At 40.6% G+C, this 16553-nt stretch overlaps 3 protein-coding genes across 5 annotated transcripts; 1 reads left to right on the forward strand and 2 right to left on the reverse strand.

Moving 5' to 3' along the window:
* The first annotated feature begins 1577 nt into the window (after positions 1–1577).
* On the forward strand, positions 1578–6412 carry LOC121621106 (5-hydroxytryptamine receptor 3A-like). Its single transcript, XM_041957427.1, has 9 exons — positions 1578–1731; positions 1836–1981; positions 3394–3438; positions 3521–3627; positions 3723–3892; positions 4743–4858; positions 5312–5522; positions 5630–5788; positions 5878–6412. Exons 1-9 carry the CDS (start codon positions 1632–1634, stop codon positions 6132–6134), a joined length of 1311 nt encoding a protein of 436 aa, XP_041813361.1. The 5' UTR covers positions 1578–1631; the 3' UTR covers positions 6135–6412.
* Positions 6413–8051: 1639 nt separating this feature from the next.
* On the reverse strand, positions 8052–11662 carry zgc:112148 (uncharacterized protein LOC550424 homolog). Its single transcript, XM_041956967.1, has 7 exons — positions 11614–11662; positions 11357–11424; positions 10560–10704; positions 9939–10028; positions 9319–9444; positions 9087–9215; positions 8052–8994 (listed from the first exon to the last, which is right to left on the reverse strand). Exons 1-7 carry the CDS (start codon positions 11623–11625, stop codon positions 8968–8970), a joined length of 597 nt encoding a protein of 198 aa, XP_041812901.1. The 5' UTR covers positions 11626–11662; the 3' UTR covers positions 8052–8967.
* Positions 11663–12292: 630 nt separating this feature from the next.
* On the reverse strand, positions 12293–15773 carry LOC121621171 (proton channel OTOP2-like). 3 transcript variants are annotated; one of them, XM_041957519.1, is made up of 7 exons: positions 15752–15773; positions 14833–15203; positions 14590–14726; positions 14443–14501; positions 13840–13982; positions 12896–13746; positions 12293–12804 (listed from the first exon to the last, which is right to left on the reverse strand). In XM_041957519.1, exons 2-7 carry the CDS (start codon positions 15200–15202, stop codon positions 12634–12636), a joined length of 1731 nt encoding a protein of 576 aa, XP_041813453.1. In that variant the 5' UTR covers position 15203; positions 15752–15773; the 3' UTR covers positions 12293–12633. The 3 variants fall into 3 exon arrangements, with proteins under 3 accessions (XP_041813453.1, XP_041813455.1, XP_041813452.1); XM_041957521.1 differs by having other exon boundaries at positions 15740–15762; XM_041957518.1 differs by lacking the exon at positions 15752–15773 and having other exon boundaries at positions 14833–15378.
* Between the last annotated feature and the right edge of the window lie 780 nt (positions 15774–16553).

Here is a 16553-nt window from a genome sequence, read left to right on the forward strand (position 1 = left end):
CCCAGTTGTTTCCCACAGTCTTGATCGAGTCATGCTTTATTGGTGCTTGATTCTTACAATGGAATTACACTGTAAATCACAGGCAGTAAAGTTTTCCCGTATCATCTTCATAAAACCTGAGGCAGATAGGAAAAGAGCCACGCATCTGTTTTCCCAGCATGCACAGGGTGCCAGTGGTGCCAAGAAGGAGGAGGATGAGGGTCCTGAGCAGGGAGGCGGCGGGAGCAGCGTGGGGAGCTGTAGAGACACCGGAGGGTGTTGCATATCTCACATATTTGAGAGCAGAAGGTGATAACCTCAGCGCTGACTGATAACGATCAAGTCGATCAGGTATGAAACAAACGCACCTGCTTCTCAGTGGTCCAATAGTCCAGCGAAAAAAACGATGATGTCAAAATCCCTTTTTCATGAGGCTCTTGATTGGATTTGAGGCACACCTGTAGCTCTTGTTTTGTGTTTTTGTCAGTTCATTTTTGTCTTAGTTTAACCTTTTAAACTACACCTTATATGCATGGTACCTTTTTTCAGCACAAACTCAGCTGTAAGTCTATACTGCTATAAATCTGACTTCTCATTTTGTCAATTTAGCAGTTGTAAAGCTGCCAGGGACTGAAAATATATACTGTATATACCTATAATATATATACCAACATTGAGTGACAGTCACTCAGCATATTACTATAGAACAGGTCAAGGTTGTAAAAAAAAACTATTTGTACACATTTATATGGCAGAAATACATTTGCATTTGCATAGAACAACATTTTTTTCTTTTTCATTGAAAACCTGTAAATCACTGGAAACAATAATAATTCATGCTTTTAAAAAGTCTTCTAAAAATGTTTTAAGGTCTACAGACACACAAAATGAGAGACTGTGTGAAAACCCCATATCAGCACTTTTAATTAATAATAAATTAATTCAATTAATTTTTTTTCATTGTTTAGGTACGAAAGCAAGATGCAGCTCATTATTCTCTGTTTAATAAATATGGTATGATGTTACCCTCACCACCACGTCATATACCGCTGATATATAAAAATGAATGTTGCGGTAATGCAATCTAAGTCATATGAAGAGTCTAATTAGCTTTACATAGCCTAATGAGCTTGGGAGCCATATTAAAGTAAGACCTGAACTCGCCATCCAGCTGTCAAAACAAAAAGTTCTTAACGGCCATTCTGTGAGGAGACTCGCCTTCCCTCGACCGCACTGTAACCATGGCGGTGTCAAGTCTTTGTCCAGCACCCATGATTGGGTGACCCGGCTCTTTCAGGCAAACTGGCGTCTCCATTATTGGCTGCTTTAGCTCAGTCTCCTGTATGACAGCCGCAGTGCCATTGTAATGCAGAGCAGCATGGCAAAGCCTTAATGACAGATAGCAGCTGGAGCCGCCTGAATCTGCTGACGGGTAAACAAACATTGGGAGTAATTGCATTTATGTTCTGAGTGTTTACAGAGGATCACTGATGTTATATTGTCTTGTCGTGTGCGTACATGGTAAATATGTGGTGAAACGTCACAGACAGGCCTATTTAAGTGTCGGGTCAGGCTGACGAGAGGAGTGAAGACAGGGATGGTAAAAAAAGAAGCAGGTGTTAGTAAATGTGCAGTTATTAATACTGAAGGTTATGAATCGTGTCATTCCTGCTGTGATGCAGTCAGAAATGTTGAGATTTCATATCCTGAGTCTGTTAAAAGCAGTCTTCTTGCTGAGTCTACTTGCTGTGGGTAAGTGTAACTTTCATCTCGCAATGTTTTCAGCAGTAGTGGACCTAGACAAGTTTTTTCTCCAAATATTCAAAGCTCTGGCTCACATGTATCTCTGATTCCAGCGTGTGGTCGTGCTGACTCCAGATGCACCACTCGCCGGTGTCTGGCTGAAATGTTGATCAACAAAAGTTATACATCTCAGCCACAGTATGAAAACTGCACCCAAATTATTTACGTGCCGTTCATTGAGTACCAAACTCTGTCAGTTGTAAGTATTGTCTCATGTGTTGATATAGTGGAGCTAAGTGAGAATTTTGTCTCTCCTGATAGATCGCTCACAACCTGTTCATTTTAATTGTTCAAATTCTGATTATTCTGTGTGTGGCTGCCCTTTAGAGTGGTGGAAAAAGTACTCAGAACCTTTACTTAACAGGAAACTTCAGCATTTTCCCATCTTTTGTGCCTAAGTGACAAATGGGGACAACAATTTTTTAAAACTAGGCCAGAATGGTAAAGCTGGTAAATGGGCTGCAATGCAACCCTTTGGGGCAACTGTGCACCATCAATCCACTGAAAGTGTTTGTTGTTTGCCACTGACAGATTCAGCTTGTTTTTATAAGTGTCTGACAACATTATGAAAAGGATCCCTGCAGAGAAAGACCTCTTGGTTAAAGAGTAAAATCCTTTTTGTTTAACCAGAAACAGACACTATAGCGGCCTCGCCAAAGCCACCAGAGTCCATTTACAAAAACAGTGATTTTATCATGGTAAAACACAATTCTTTCAAACTCCACAGAAACAAAATAGAACTCATCCAAACAGTTTTGGTTAGTCTTTCCATTGTTCCAACTATCACCAACACTGGTTTGGTTGAAGTAAACCTTTAATTCATCATTAGATGTGAAAATAGCCAGGCTATACGCTCTGTTTTCCCCCGGACTTCCCGCTCACTCCTATCACGATATTGCATTCACAGTTTATTTTGACCATACCAAAGCTTGTGACTGTTGGAGCAGTGAAAAGACTAACCAAAATGGTTTTGTCCAGTTTGAACTGTGTTTTATGATGAGCTGCTAGGTAAAATTACTGTTTTTGTAAATGGAGTCTGGCTGCTTTGAGGATTTGAGGCTTTGACGATGAAACAGCTGTTTCTGGTTAATCAAAAAGGATCTTACTCTTTAAAGCAACAATCCTCTGTCTCTCCATCTGTAGGGATCTTTTCCATAATCTTGTCAGACACTTGGAATACCAATCTGAGCCGACCAGTGGCAAAAACAAACACACAGTGTGCAACTGCCCCAAAGGATTTCAGCCCCTTTCACAGCTGTCGGCTGCTGCGCTCTCCCTCAATACTGGACCAGTTTCAAAAACGATTGTCCCCACAAAAAAATGGTAAAAAAAACTCCTTTGTTTACCTTGAGCTAAAAGTACTAATACTACACTGTGCAAATACTCTAGTAAAGCATGAGCTTTGTTAATGTAAGCCTGCTGGTGAGAATGTTGAGAATGAAGGTAAAAATTCATACAGGAAGTCTTAATACATTACAAACCTGATTCTTCTGACCAGTATTTTGAGACACAAAGACACAGATTAATTGTTAAAACATTACCAGCAGCACTAAAGGACAGTTGATATTTAGCTTCGCCACATGTAATTGTTTTTTCTTTTTTTTTTAACAGGACACAAAGAATCTCCGCCTAATTAGTCGCCTGCAGGCCTCACTCGTAAGCTTCAAGATAGTTATGCTTGGACAAAAAGAGGCGCAGAGTATGTTTCAATCACATTAATTTGGATTTTAAACCACAGGTGTGGAGCGATCTTGAGTTGGGATGGAACACGTCAGTCTACCAGTATGACGAAGTGGTCCTGCCAGTGAGTAAAGTCTGGACCCCGGAGCTCCACGTGACAAACGGGTCAGTCAGCTGCAAGAGCTTCAATTATTATCTACAGTATCTTATCTGACATCTTGATGTCCATCTGACGCACCTGTTGCCTCTCACATGTGTAGAATAGTAACAACCATGAAGCACAGCTCCCGTGATCTGATGGTGTACAGTAATGGCACGCTGAGGCACAGTGTGATCATAAATGCAGAGGTGAACTGTGAGGTCAACCTCTTCAACTATCCCTTCGCTGCTGACGAATGCCCCGTCGCGATACAAACCTGGTCCACAGACGGTGAGCTCAGCAGTTCACTTGCACCAATAAAAAAGGTTTTGATTCATCTTGTTGAGCCGTAAATGGTAATGGTGGCAGAGGTGCATATGTTGCTCTGGTTGAAACATGTGAGTTGTGTGTAATTGCCTATTTTTTGTCTACAGAAATGTAGTACTACTGCAAAATTTAAAAACAAGTTTAATCAGGATGACATGAATGCAGACGCTTTATTTGATAAAGACCTTGGTGTTGACCCTGTTGATTAGAGGGATGTGTAGGGATGGAGCCCCATAAGTAAGTTCATAGATGGGGCCTTCACACTGGTGGTGGTGGTTTGGTGGAAATAGGTAGTTGGAAATAGGTAAACTGGTTTAAATATTCTTCAGCTGAGATGATCATTAGATGATGGGACAGCGCACACATAAAACCCAGAGAAATAACTGGATAATAGCTGTGAGGTGGGGCCTCGAGTTGTCTTGATTTTGCACTAAAAGCCTCAGTTGCATAAAGCCTTTAAAGCTGTGCAAAGGTATGCAAAGACAACTCGCCTCAGGTGATGTCACTTGAGGCAAAGCCACCATAGGCTGAAGAGTGCAAGTTTGAAAATTAAAAAAAAAAATGGAGGTATGAAGAAAGAAGCAAGCTTACTCTGTAGCTCTGTAGCCTGCTCCATAAGCATAGTTACTGCTAGCTTAATGCACCCAAATTGCATTGTGGGTAATGCAGGTGCTGTGTTATTGAAAGAAGTGGAATAGGAAAAGCTGATATATCTGGTTCTGCTGCATCAGTTTTCCATCTTTTTTAAGTGTCCGTCACTATCTGACCATGCTGTGGGAGCGCAGTGCTGCATCAGTGGCTTCATGTCTTTCAGGATGCGGTACGGAGCTGGCATTTGGCGAACTGAGGATGATTGATGGAACTCATGGAGACTGGAAGACGGACTATGTGTCCCTCCAGAAGCAGAGAGATGACCGCAATTACATCATGGTAACTTCATGATTCACCAAATTCATGCAATAGTGGTGTTAATCTAACAATATTTAACTTTAACTGACTAACTAGTCGATTAAAAATGACAAATGTTACCAGGCTCCAGCATCTTAGATGTGAAGATTTGTTTCTTTCCTAGATATCTTTGAGTGCGAATCAAGCAATGTGAATGCATCATCTTGGGCTCTGGGGACTTAAAAAATAGACATTTGTCACTATTTTTTGGCATTTTATTGGAAGAAAAAAGCACTAGTTGCAGCTTTAGATGGGACTGTTCATGAACTTTTCCCAGTGAAATCGGCCAAATAAACAACATGCCTTCACTTCAGCCATTCTTAGCACCATTTTGCATGAAACTCTAGTAGAAAATTTAGTATTTGCCCACATTCTAATAGTTTACCAGTTTCTATTACTACTATACTAAGAAATTGTGTCTGCCGTCCTCCTCAGGTGGCACTGAGAATCAAGTATCTGAACCCCTTCATCACATTAATGCTGCCCAGTATTCTGATCGTCCTGGCTGATGGGGTCAGCTTCGCTCTGCCGCTGGGAGGCGGCGAACGCAACTCTTTCAAGGTCACTCTGGTGCTCAGCTTCACCATGTTCCTCATCATCCTGAACAACGAGCTCCCCGGAGACAGCCACTGCAGCCCCATCATCCGTCAGTCAGCTCGCACGCAGAAGCAAACGCACCCGCTGCACAAACCAAGCATGTGAACACAACAGTGTCACGTTTGTCAGCCAGTAAACGGTGTGTCTGTCCCGCAGGAACCCACTTCTGTGTTTGCCTGGTCCTCATGGTGCTGAGCATGTTGGTGTCGCTGGTGCTGACCCGGGTGGCCAAGGATGGCGGCCTCATTTTCTGCTGCTGCAGCAAAGAGTCGACCCCAGAGAACGCAGCGAAGAAGGACGAGAAAGAGGATGAAGGTGAGGAAGAATGAAACAAACACTGCATGTGTCGAGTCTGTGCTGCAGCACTTTTGATATGTGATGATGGTATTTTGCTGGACTTCCAGAAGCCAAAGCTGGCATTAGCGTCGTTCAGCCGGATGCCTCAGAGGAGCACAGTCGAATGCTCAGAAAGGTGGTCAACTTCCTGCAAGATCTTCACGCGAAGGAGCAGGAAAGTGAGAGACATCAGAAGTTGGCTAACATCTTGGACAAGACATTTTTCTGGTTCTACTTCATTCTTGGCATTATATACTTTTCTGCCATGAGTTATGTGATGGTAAACTATAAATGTTCAGTTAACCATTTTGATTTCTGGTACTAATAAACCTTCTAACTGTAATTAATGCATGCCATGACTTTATAAAAACAGCTAAACCTGGTGTTTTCTTTGAAATTACAACTTTTATTAGATCTTGTGAGTTCAAATGCGAAGATTCAAAGACTGATCTCAGTGCACATTTGCTACGTTTGTGTTTAACTTCACATTCATCATAACATGTCAAATGTCTTGGTGCTGGTTTGTATTTGTAGTTTGCCCAATGAAAACGAAATCAAACAAATAAAAGAACTTCATCTTTCAACCCAACTGAGTCACAAAATGTAAGCAAATCTATGAAATGACTATTTAAAACACATAACAAAGCTAAGTTTTATTCCAACACACTCTTCATTATTCCAGCTATTCCGAGGCAATTTTAATCCTCCTTATATTATAGTATGCCCACACAAACTTACTCAAATACTGTACAAATTCAAAGTACTTGTGCTTTACTTAAGTCTATTCTTTACAGGCCACTTGTTCTTCTACTTCACTTCAGTTCAGACGTGCTCTTTACTTCACTACATTTATCAGCTTTCGTTACCAGTTACTTTACAAATTAAAATTTTTGCACACAAAACGTGATGAAATAGTCAATTGACAGAAAATCAAGAGGCAACTATTCTGGTAACAATTTAAGTAATTTTTCAAGTCAAAATATTTCATGGTTCCAGCTTCATCTTTGCTGCTTCTCCTTGTAATTATTCTCATATTAATGGTGAGGTTTGGACTGCTGGTTGTACAATACACACTTTGTGAAGGTGATACTTTGGGCTCTGGGTAATTGTGACGACATTTCTCGCTGTTTTCAGAATTTTTACAAACCAATGAATCTACAGAATAATCAATGATGGAAATAATCATTAGTTGCAGTCCTATACAAAATAGTTCAAAATGAGCTCCACCTCAACCAACTCCAACAGTAAACTCCTGCTTTCAAATTAATGCAAGAGTTATAAATAATCAAATATTGTATAAGACCTTCAGCTTTTTAAGAACATTCTCCTGATCACACTTCTATACTTTTGCCTAGTAGTACTTTTATCTATGTTAAGTATCTGACTATTTCCTCCACCACTGCTCAACACTGCTGTTCCTTTGTTGCCACCTAGTGGCTGAATCATTCACTGCAGACAGACCAGCGATATGCTGGCCCCCGCTCACCCTCACTTCATTGGTCTATTCACAAGTATGAGACAGAAACAAAGTCATGTTAAAGCATTTATTCGTTCAAGCGTCAAAATCTCTCACACACGATGCTGACTGATGGGCAAACCAGGGTGGATGTAGGCCTACACCAGCTGATAATTTTGATGAGTCACCCCAGCCTTGAAACGTCTGAGTTCAGCAGCCATCCCAACACACAAGAACACAGAGACATCACAGGAGAATTGTGCAGTGGAGATGGAGGATGTGACAGGAGCTTATTTGCATTGCCAGTACTAGGTTAACTATACCACTGATTGACTACTAAGTTATCTAGGCTATACCAAGTTGTAGGACTCCCTGTTGACTCTCTTATTGTACCTTTGTTTTCTTCTTGACACAGGTTCTCTCTCTGACACAGATGTTCTTGATCCTGTTGAATTGATTCTGGATGTACTCCTCGGTCTCACTAGAATACCTCTTTGTTATACTATTCTTATTTACAGGTCAACAAACAATATGTTTAGACAGCATGTAACAGGATTAATATAGTTGCTCACTTACGCTGTTTGCAATAAGTCATTAGTACGATTGACATTCCCAGTCAGACGTGAAGGTTTTGAGTTTATTGTTGTTTTCCCACAATCACAATTTCCCACAGAAAGTAGCACTTATTTCAAAACATTTTCAACTTTACTGAACTTGAATTTCACCCTACCACTCAGACGATGAAAATGTGTATTGTAACAAAATAAATTACATTAAAACGAGAAATCTAAAGCAGTAGTGTTACTTTAATGACCACAACCCTGGTTTAAATAGACATAAGGCAAGAAATTTATCTAAATATTAACCCCAAAAGCCCTTTTCACAACAGTATACATGACATTCATCGATGCTGTCTGCGGGGCTGAGCTGTCCTAAGTCACAAAGTGGCTCAAACTCAAGCTTCATATGAAAAACATTTAATGCTTTCATTTTTACAACAACACCATCCTGAATCAGCTTCTTAGAGGTCCAGTTTGAAGGATTTAAGGGGCAGAATATGGCAGAAATGGAACATATTAATCATAAGTATCTCTTCATTCGTGTATAATCACCTGAAAATAAGAACTGTTTTCGTTACCTTTAAATGAGCTTTACACCAACAGAAGAAGCAGGTCTTCTTCCACGGAGTCCAACATGCTGCACTGCCGCTTCTACAGTAGGCCAGAACAGACTAACCAAACACTGACTATAACATTTTTGCATTTCTTTCCACAGTGGAGAGAGTCATGAAGTGTGTCTGCAACCTCACCACTAGATGTCACTCAATCCTAAACACTGGACCTTTCACTCCTGGTTTAAGATCAATTCAAGCCTATTAGGGACTGTGACAGTCTTTTAACAAGCAAGGAAGGGTTTGATAGTGATTTACATTTCACAGCTACCTCACATCATTCAAATTATAACTCTCCCTGCGCTCTGCACTGCAAAAAGTACTACGTTCTACCTTATGTTCTCAAAAGCAACTACATTCATCAGTTGATGAATTCGGAGGAAACAGCTTGTACAAAAAGCGGTTTTACAAAAAATTACACAAACCCTTATACCCTGAGAAAAGACCTTCCATTTTCAACAGATATCAAGTAAATATAACGTGTCCATCCACCGCTGCACTTAAGGTGGTCGCCACTTGGCCTCTTCAGCTTCAAGGTGCTTCTGTTTTCTTCATTGCCTTCGGTGTAAAAACATGAAAATGGAAACATAAATGCATCAGGTCATTAAGACAAAAACTTAAGGAGGGAAGTATGATAACTTTTCACATACCTGTTTTAAGAACTGGACCCCGAGATAGTTCTTTGCCATGTTCCTCAGGTCGGACTTCCCACCCACCTTGCATCTGACGTAGCCATACAGGTTGGCCCATTGTAAAACCAAGCCCATGATTACTACAGCCTGCGGGGAATCACAAACAGGGACGAGACAATTAACCAACAATTAGCAGCTAATAAGACAGAAATTCAGTTGGCATTCGTGTCCGAAAACACTGAAAACTGACCAGCCATTTAAGCTTCAAAGAGAAGACGGTGCTGAACACAAAAATGACCCAGAAGACGGGGCACACGATGAGTCCGAGCCAGAAGATCCGTGACTCGGCGCTGGATGTCCCATTCAGACTGTGTGTCTGTTAAGAAACGTGAACAAGGTTTCATTTCCTGCTATTCAATAAAAGTCCAAGACGAAAAGTCTTTGGAAATTCATGTCTGATGTTCCCATTGTGCCGTATGATATTTCTACGTGAGGACAATGCAGCTGTTCTATGTTACACTATCAATTGTCCAATAAGGTCATGCAGCTTCGTTACACTGTAAAAGGGCTCAGCAAAGGTTACACTGGCACTTAAAAAAATCGCCGCGAGCTGTACTTAGTCTGTGAAACTGTAGATGTACCATATTTTCTGGAATGCAGTCGGCTCTGTGTTACTTGAACATCCCTGTTTTACTGAGATCTCTATTACTTTCTAGAGAAGCAGGATCACACTTAAGTGCAAAAATGAAATGTGATGCAGCTGTTTATCTTAGAAAGGATGTTTTATTCCAAATGTGTGTCTTCCACGTGACAAACCTGCTTTGTTAAGATTTCTTTTTTGTAGCATGTGCCTGATGAGCTCCTGCTTACCTTCCTTGACTCAAATACCCAGTGACTCTTTCCATCTTCATCCACGTGATTCCACCAGCGAAGGCCCACCAACAACCTGCCGGATACATTCTGGAAGGGGAGACAAGGATTCCTAAATTAAAGCCTGGTATTTTTACGTACAATTCACAAAACAAAATAAAGAAAAAAAATACAACCACACCTCCAGATTCAATCTGCCAAGAGACATGGACGTGCAAAGACGTAAAATATAAAAGAAAAACAATAAATAGCATGCTACTAGAGTTACAAAATTAAACGGTAATAATTTGAATAATCAATTTATCATTTTTCAAGCACAAATCATTCTCTTAACAGCTTCTTTAATGTGAGGATTTGATGTTTTCCTTCATCATTTGTGATTGAAAACTGAACTTAGTCAGGGTTTGGAATTTTGCTCAGACCAAACAAGCAAAAACAACAGTTTTTTTCAGATTTTATGAACAAAATGATTCATGGATTAAGCAAGAAAATAATTTGCAGATTCATCTGTCATGGAAATAATCACTAGTTGATGCTCTACATGTGGCACAAACAAAATGTTATGTGTAAAACTGAAGCGGGACATGCGATGACTGGTTAAACATGACCTGACCTGCTCACCTTGACAGTCCAGAAGTCACATGACAGCAGAAGGATGATGGTGACCATGCAGGCAATGAAACGACTGCTGAGGATATCACACAGCAAGTAGACCAGGATGGCACTCGCTCGGAAGAACAGATGGAAGAATGAGGCCAGCGGGTGTCTGAAAGGAAGACTGTGGTTTTATTCTTTATAGTTAAACATTAGGTCAGAATAAAGTAATGGGTGGTGGATGGAGGAAGTGTTCAGACCTTTTACTTGAATAAAAGTACTAATACCACACTGTAAAAATACACTGGTGCAAGTAAAAGTCTTGTACTGAAACCTTTACTTAAATAGAAGTCTGTAAGTGCAATGAGGAAAATGTACCTAAATATATTAAACTTAAAAGTCTGAAAAGTGCAGAAAAATGTCCTCTGTGGCTCTTCCAGTATTATATATAACATATTACATCATTAGACAATTTTTACTCATGCATTAATATCAAAGCAGGATTCTGCTTCTGCAGTTGGTTGATGTGAAGGCTATATTTGATTGAAAACATATTTTATAAGCTTCGCATGTGTTTTTAGTGCGTACATCTTGACTTGTAAAGCAACCAGTAACTAAAGATGTCAAATAGTGAAGTAGGAAGTGAAATATTTCCTTCTGAGGTGTGGCGAAGTAGAACTGCAGTGGTAAAGTGGCCTGAAAAGACTCCAGTAAAGTACAAGTACCTCGAACTTATACTTATAGGTGCAGTACTTAAATAAATGTACTTAGCTGCATTCGACCACTTCCTAGGACAATTAGCTGCTACCACAAAAGCATCTCACCTTATTTTGGACTTTGTTGCCTTGATGTTATCGTCATCTTCCCCGAAAAGAGGAGCGTCTTGTGAGTCCTGAAAAAACACATTAGCAGGTTAACGCTAATACGAGCTGAGTCTGTTTCTACGTCTTAGTTTGCATTTAAATTTGAAAAGTCATTAATATTAAAGTTCGAAGTATCTATTCAGACGAATTACGCTGGACTCAAAAACAAATACTGTTTAGAAGTTTTAAAAAACAAAGACAAAATTAAAATCGATCACCTGTCTCCGCATTTTGACACCTCGGGATGTTATTTCCTGGTGACGTGTTGTAAACAAAACCGTGTGCTAAGGACCCCACGGAGGTGTGACTTTAAATGTGCCTGACTCAAAGGTAAGCCAGCACGAACAAATAGCGATTCAAGTGTAGATAAATGCATTTATTTCAAGCTTGTTAAGAGATTGATTGTTTTGTTTATACTATTCCAAATTCTTAAGGAAAGCATTCCTTTCGTGTGTTGAGTTAAATGACTTTTTGTTTAGGCGTTGCCTAACAAAGTCTCCAAAAAGACAACTAGCTAACATTTATTTTCATTAGAGATTAAGATACTGATTCTTTTCTCGATTACTTTAATTAATAATTAAGTCTCAATGTCAGGCAGTTATTAAGGTGTCTATTAGAATTTCCTGAAGCCCAAATTGGAGAAAGAAAAACAGCCGAGTTGACAGGCTGTAACTTGAAATGTTTGGTATTTTTGCTTGAAAATTACTTAATCAATAAATTGACAAATCGTTTGAGCTCTAATAAACATCCGTTTATTAAAAAAAAAAAACAATTACTCTAGTAAGCATCTTTAGGTGTAGATGCTAACTAGATGTAGCTGCTTTCAAACTAACTGTCTTGTAAAATAGGTCATTTCCACTATAGTACTCAACTTTGTCTACTACAAGTAATAATAATGTTGATAAAAAATAATTGGTGGCACTAGTCATTCTCTTTTACTCAGCTTATTGCATTGCTTGCCTTTATTTTGTGCATATAGAGGCTAAAGCATAAAACAAGTATTACAAGATCAGCTTCACAATTATTTTTGAACTTTAGAAAATAACATATTTGATACATTTACATTGTCACATATACAGGCCATCATGAGAGGCACTGAGGAGATATTTCTCAGTCAATGTCTGCTTCACGAATTTTTAGAGAACTAACAAAGCATCGTCAAAACAAACTCAAATTTATACAAAACAGCTTTATAATGTCAGAACAGTTGGCTGTATACATCATATGATCCTGCAGCGTTATGAGGTCAGAAAAACCTCAAACAGGCTGGCGACTGAATGCATGCGGTAGAAGATGCCGAACGGAAGTCCGACATTCACAACAGCAGCCCACATGTTGAATTCGAAGAAATCAGTTTCAGTGTCGTGGTCAAACTGGGGACGAGCCCCGAATGCCGGCATGATCCACAGCTGTCAAAGAAAGAACCAAGAGAAACGGTTAAGTGTTTGGCGAACTTGAGAAAAAGTGAATTTAAGAGTGTGAGGGAGTAATGGTACTCACTATGATATTTCCCAGCAGCAGAAACGAACAGACCTCCTTCAACACCCGCCTCTTCCACAGCAGTTTGGGTCTGTGCTCGGCTGTGTGGCCGTGCAGGCTGTGTGCTGTGAGTACTGGGCTGGGCTTTATGTCCATGTCTGAACCTTCAAGGCTGCTCAGCTCTTTGCTTGGCTGCAGCACATATGGATTTGCAACCACAGTGACCACCGGGTGCACCTCGTGGAAGGGCTCCCGGTGTAGACCTTCAATGATGAAAAAGTTCTGCAGGCCGAGTTGGATCACCATCAGGATAGCCCCGGTGAGGTTGAGCCTGTTCAGGTGGCCTTTGGCTCCAGTTGCAACCATGGCTACTATGGTGAAGTAGCTGATGATGAACTGTCCCAGTGAAGCTCCAACCAGCAGGCCCACATCCAGGCTGCGTGTGGGGTTTTTGTCCGATAGGTGCTCCCTGTGGTCCACTTTGAAAACAGCACAGCCAATCACGGTGGACACAGACATCAGGGTCAGTATCACTATATTCATGACAAAGTGCATCATCACTGCTTTCTCTCTGTCATCATCATCGCTATCGTCTCTTTGCATTTCCATCTCATACACGATGAAGGTTGCCAGACCTGCCACCACCAAGAGAACTCCTGCCACAGGACCGAGAAATATGTCCTTAAGGCGGAATTTGATGTGATGGTGGCCGTGTTCGTCCACTACTCTGCCAACATTTTTCCACAAGACGTAGGCCATGGCAGAGGCGAAGAGACTGTACTCGATGTTGAAGGGGTACAAGTAGTAGTAGGCCTGCTTGAAGATGCTGCATGAAGTGTGGCTGCACTTGCACTTTTCGTCTCCATAGCCAGCTGCAGGACATGACAGGGAAGTGTTAAGTGTAATGTTGTGGTGTTTCAGTGATTGATATCACCACTGCTGACGGTTTTATCTGCTTTAATTACCTTTATTGATGTACATGCTCCGCCCATGTATTTTAGTGTAATTGCTTGGATCTTCGGGAACTGTTGTTTGGTGAACGGACTCTTCAGTGACCGCAGTCATCCACACAACGAGATTCGTGGAGAGGGTGAGCATCAGCCCACAGCTAAATAAAAACACACGGAAATAGTGATCAGAGGAAAAAAAAATAGTGTCAAAGTAAAGAAATAATTGTCTTGATTTTCATTCAATTTGGTTTTCATACCAAAACTGCTGTAGCACAGTAGAGTTAGAATTAAAACAACAATTTTAATTGATTAATTGACCTATCAAGAAAATAATTTGCAGATTAATTGATCATGAAAAGAAGCATTTGTTGCACTGTTCACAGTAATAAAACTAATAACATAATTGCACATTTCCTAGGTGAAGGGAAATTTTTTGTTTGGCAGTGTAAGTATTATGGCAGAAACTTCAGTCTAAAATTACTCTGTTATCCAGGTTACGCTCAGATTTAATGTTAGAGGAGGTGGGTTAAGTTTCAAAATAGATACCTTCAGGGATAGCATGTTTACAAAGACAGTAAGTGGCGAAAAAAGCAAAAAGAAAATCCACGAATCACCTACCGTGTAATGTTCTTTTGTATCTGCGCACAGTCCTTGGCGTGGATCCACAAAAAGTACGTCTGCAAATTGAGTGCACCATTATGTTTATACTTTGCAATGATGAAGACTTCAGTACATTTCTAATTTGTTTGTGATTGGCATTTTTACCTGCACAAGTATGAAAAGAAGCTGCACCACAGGGAATGCGACCTTGACAGCAGAATCGCAGTGGAGGTAGCCCACATAGCTGGCTATCTTGAAAATGTCCATGATAATACTGAGGAGTCCAAATAGCACAAGTCCTCCTGAAAGAGCAAAAAACATGTAGAACACAGGGAAAATCATAAAACTATTTAAAATTGCTCTGCAAATAAAAAACTTAATGCTAAATATTGGACAAGATTAATTTACCCCTGAGCCATACAGGTCCAGCATGGCCATCCTTGTAAACAACAGCGTTTTCTTTCCTGGAGATGTAGATGGCATAATACACCATCCAGATGGAGGTGAGGATGATGATGATGATGAGGAAAACCTGTAGGTCAGGGGTGCTGATGTCTACATTGTTGTAGGCGCTGCCGCTGACCAGGGCACAGCCCAGGATCAAAATGTTGACACAGATTATCCCAGACAGCATCCATCCCCAGTTTCGACCCCGCTCCCTCGCCGCCCCGCTGGAAGAGATGTTCAGGTCGGGTTCACACGGGGTCCCCGCTTGCCCCGGCGCACTGATGTTGTTGGACAGGTGGGCCTCCTCCGTCTCCCTGTCTTTGGCCGTCATCCTGCATGGTTCACAGGGATTGCCATCGGTCAAGCAGTTGCATGGATAGCCAGTGTTCAAACACATGGTTCCTCTCTCTAAGAGCTGTTCACAAATGAGCCGTTTCCTGTATCTGGTTCCATATGAGACGCTACAGGTTTAACAGCTACACCCACTCATAGGCTCCTTTTCAAGACAGATCCCGCCCAAGTGAAACCTTTCCACAGGGACAACATCAGCATAATTGTCACCCTGTTGGTTCTACACAAAAGAGCAGACTCAAATAAGCAAATGGGATTTAATTTCCTACTTTTGGCAAGCAATACATATAAACAATGCTGTGTGAGAATCCACAAACATGTTTACGCAGATTAGGGCTGTTTTATTGAGGGAAGTCATCTGCACTGTTATCCCTCTCCATCTCTCATTAAACTAGGAATCAGGACAGGCGAAACAGCAATATAGTCATGTAAAAACAGCTCTGGTCGATTACAAAAATCTTTTGACAATCAAACAAAGCAGCGACCTTCTAAAACTGAAGAAAAGGTTTCAGGATACCTGTTAGCCTACCTGATGCAGCGTGATCCTGAGAAGCAGGCTGAGCTGTCATGGCTTTTATATGCCCAAAACACGGTGCTTTACTGCCCAAAGAGTCATAAATGTCAATAAATCTGTTATGAACAACACCATATTATTACCAAACACAGCCTGTTTTGCACAAAATAATAATGTAAAGTTCAAAAGATGTTTCCAGGAAAAACTTTTTCTCACGAATTCCAAAATACAAGGAACCGGTTCCTTTTCTGATTAACAGCGATTTTGTTGATGGCATGCAATACATTTTAAACTCCTGTCATTTACTGTAGAAGTTTTAACACCATGCATACAGCAAATGTTCAAATACAGGAAAAGCAAAATTTCATTTTACAATAATTATCAAAACCAATTTTTCTTTATCTTTTTGTATTTTCAAATTCTTCAGAGGCTTCGTGGGCTGTGCTGTGTTCGTGTTATTTAACTTGATCCTTTTTTTTGCTGCAGCTGACCACATGCCGCTACGCCTCAAATTAAACATCATCTAAATTCTCGAAATAGGCGTAGCATGCGTTACTCGCCTATCTTTTTGATTCTGTGCTTGAAGGGAATGCTTTCAGTTCTTTAATGCTATTCATGGCTCAGTGAATAGATGTGTGTCCCTGCAAAGCGCCCGAGGTGCAGTACATGAAAAGCCTGGCCACTATCTGTGCCTATTGTTATGGAAGTTTCAATTGGGTAGTGTGTCTGAGAACTTCAGTCTAAAATATGCTTATTTTGGATCTATACTTAAGCTAATTTATACCCATTTCATCAGGGTGGGGCTAGGAGCAGAGGT

This window comes from Chelmon rostratus, chromosome 17, assembly GCF_017976325.1.
Source record: "Chelmon rostratus isolate fCheRos1 chromosome 17, fCheRos1.pri, whole genome shotgun sequence".
In the NCBI taxonomy this organism is placed as follows: domain Eukaryota; kingdom Metazoa; phylum Chordata; class Actinopteri; order Chaetodontiformes; family Chaetodontidae; genus Chelmon; species Chelmon rostratus.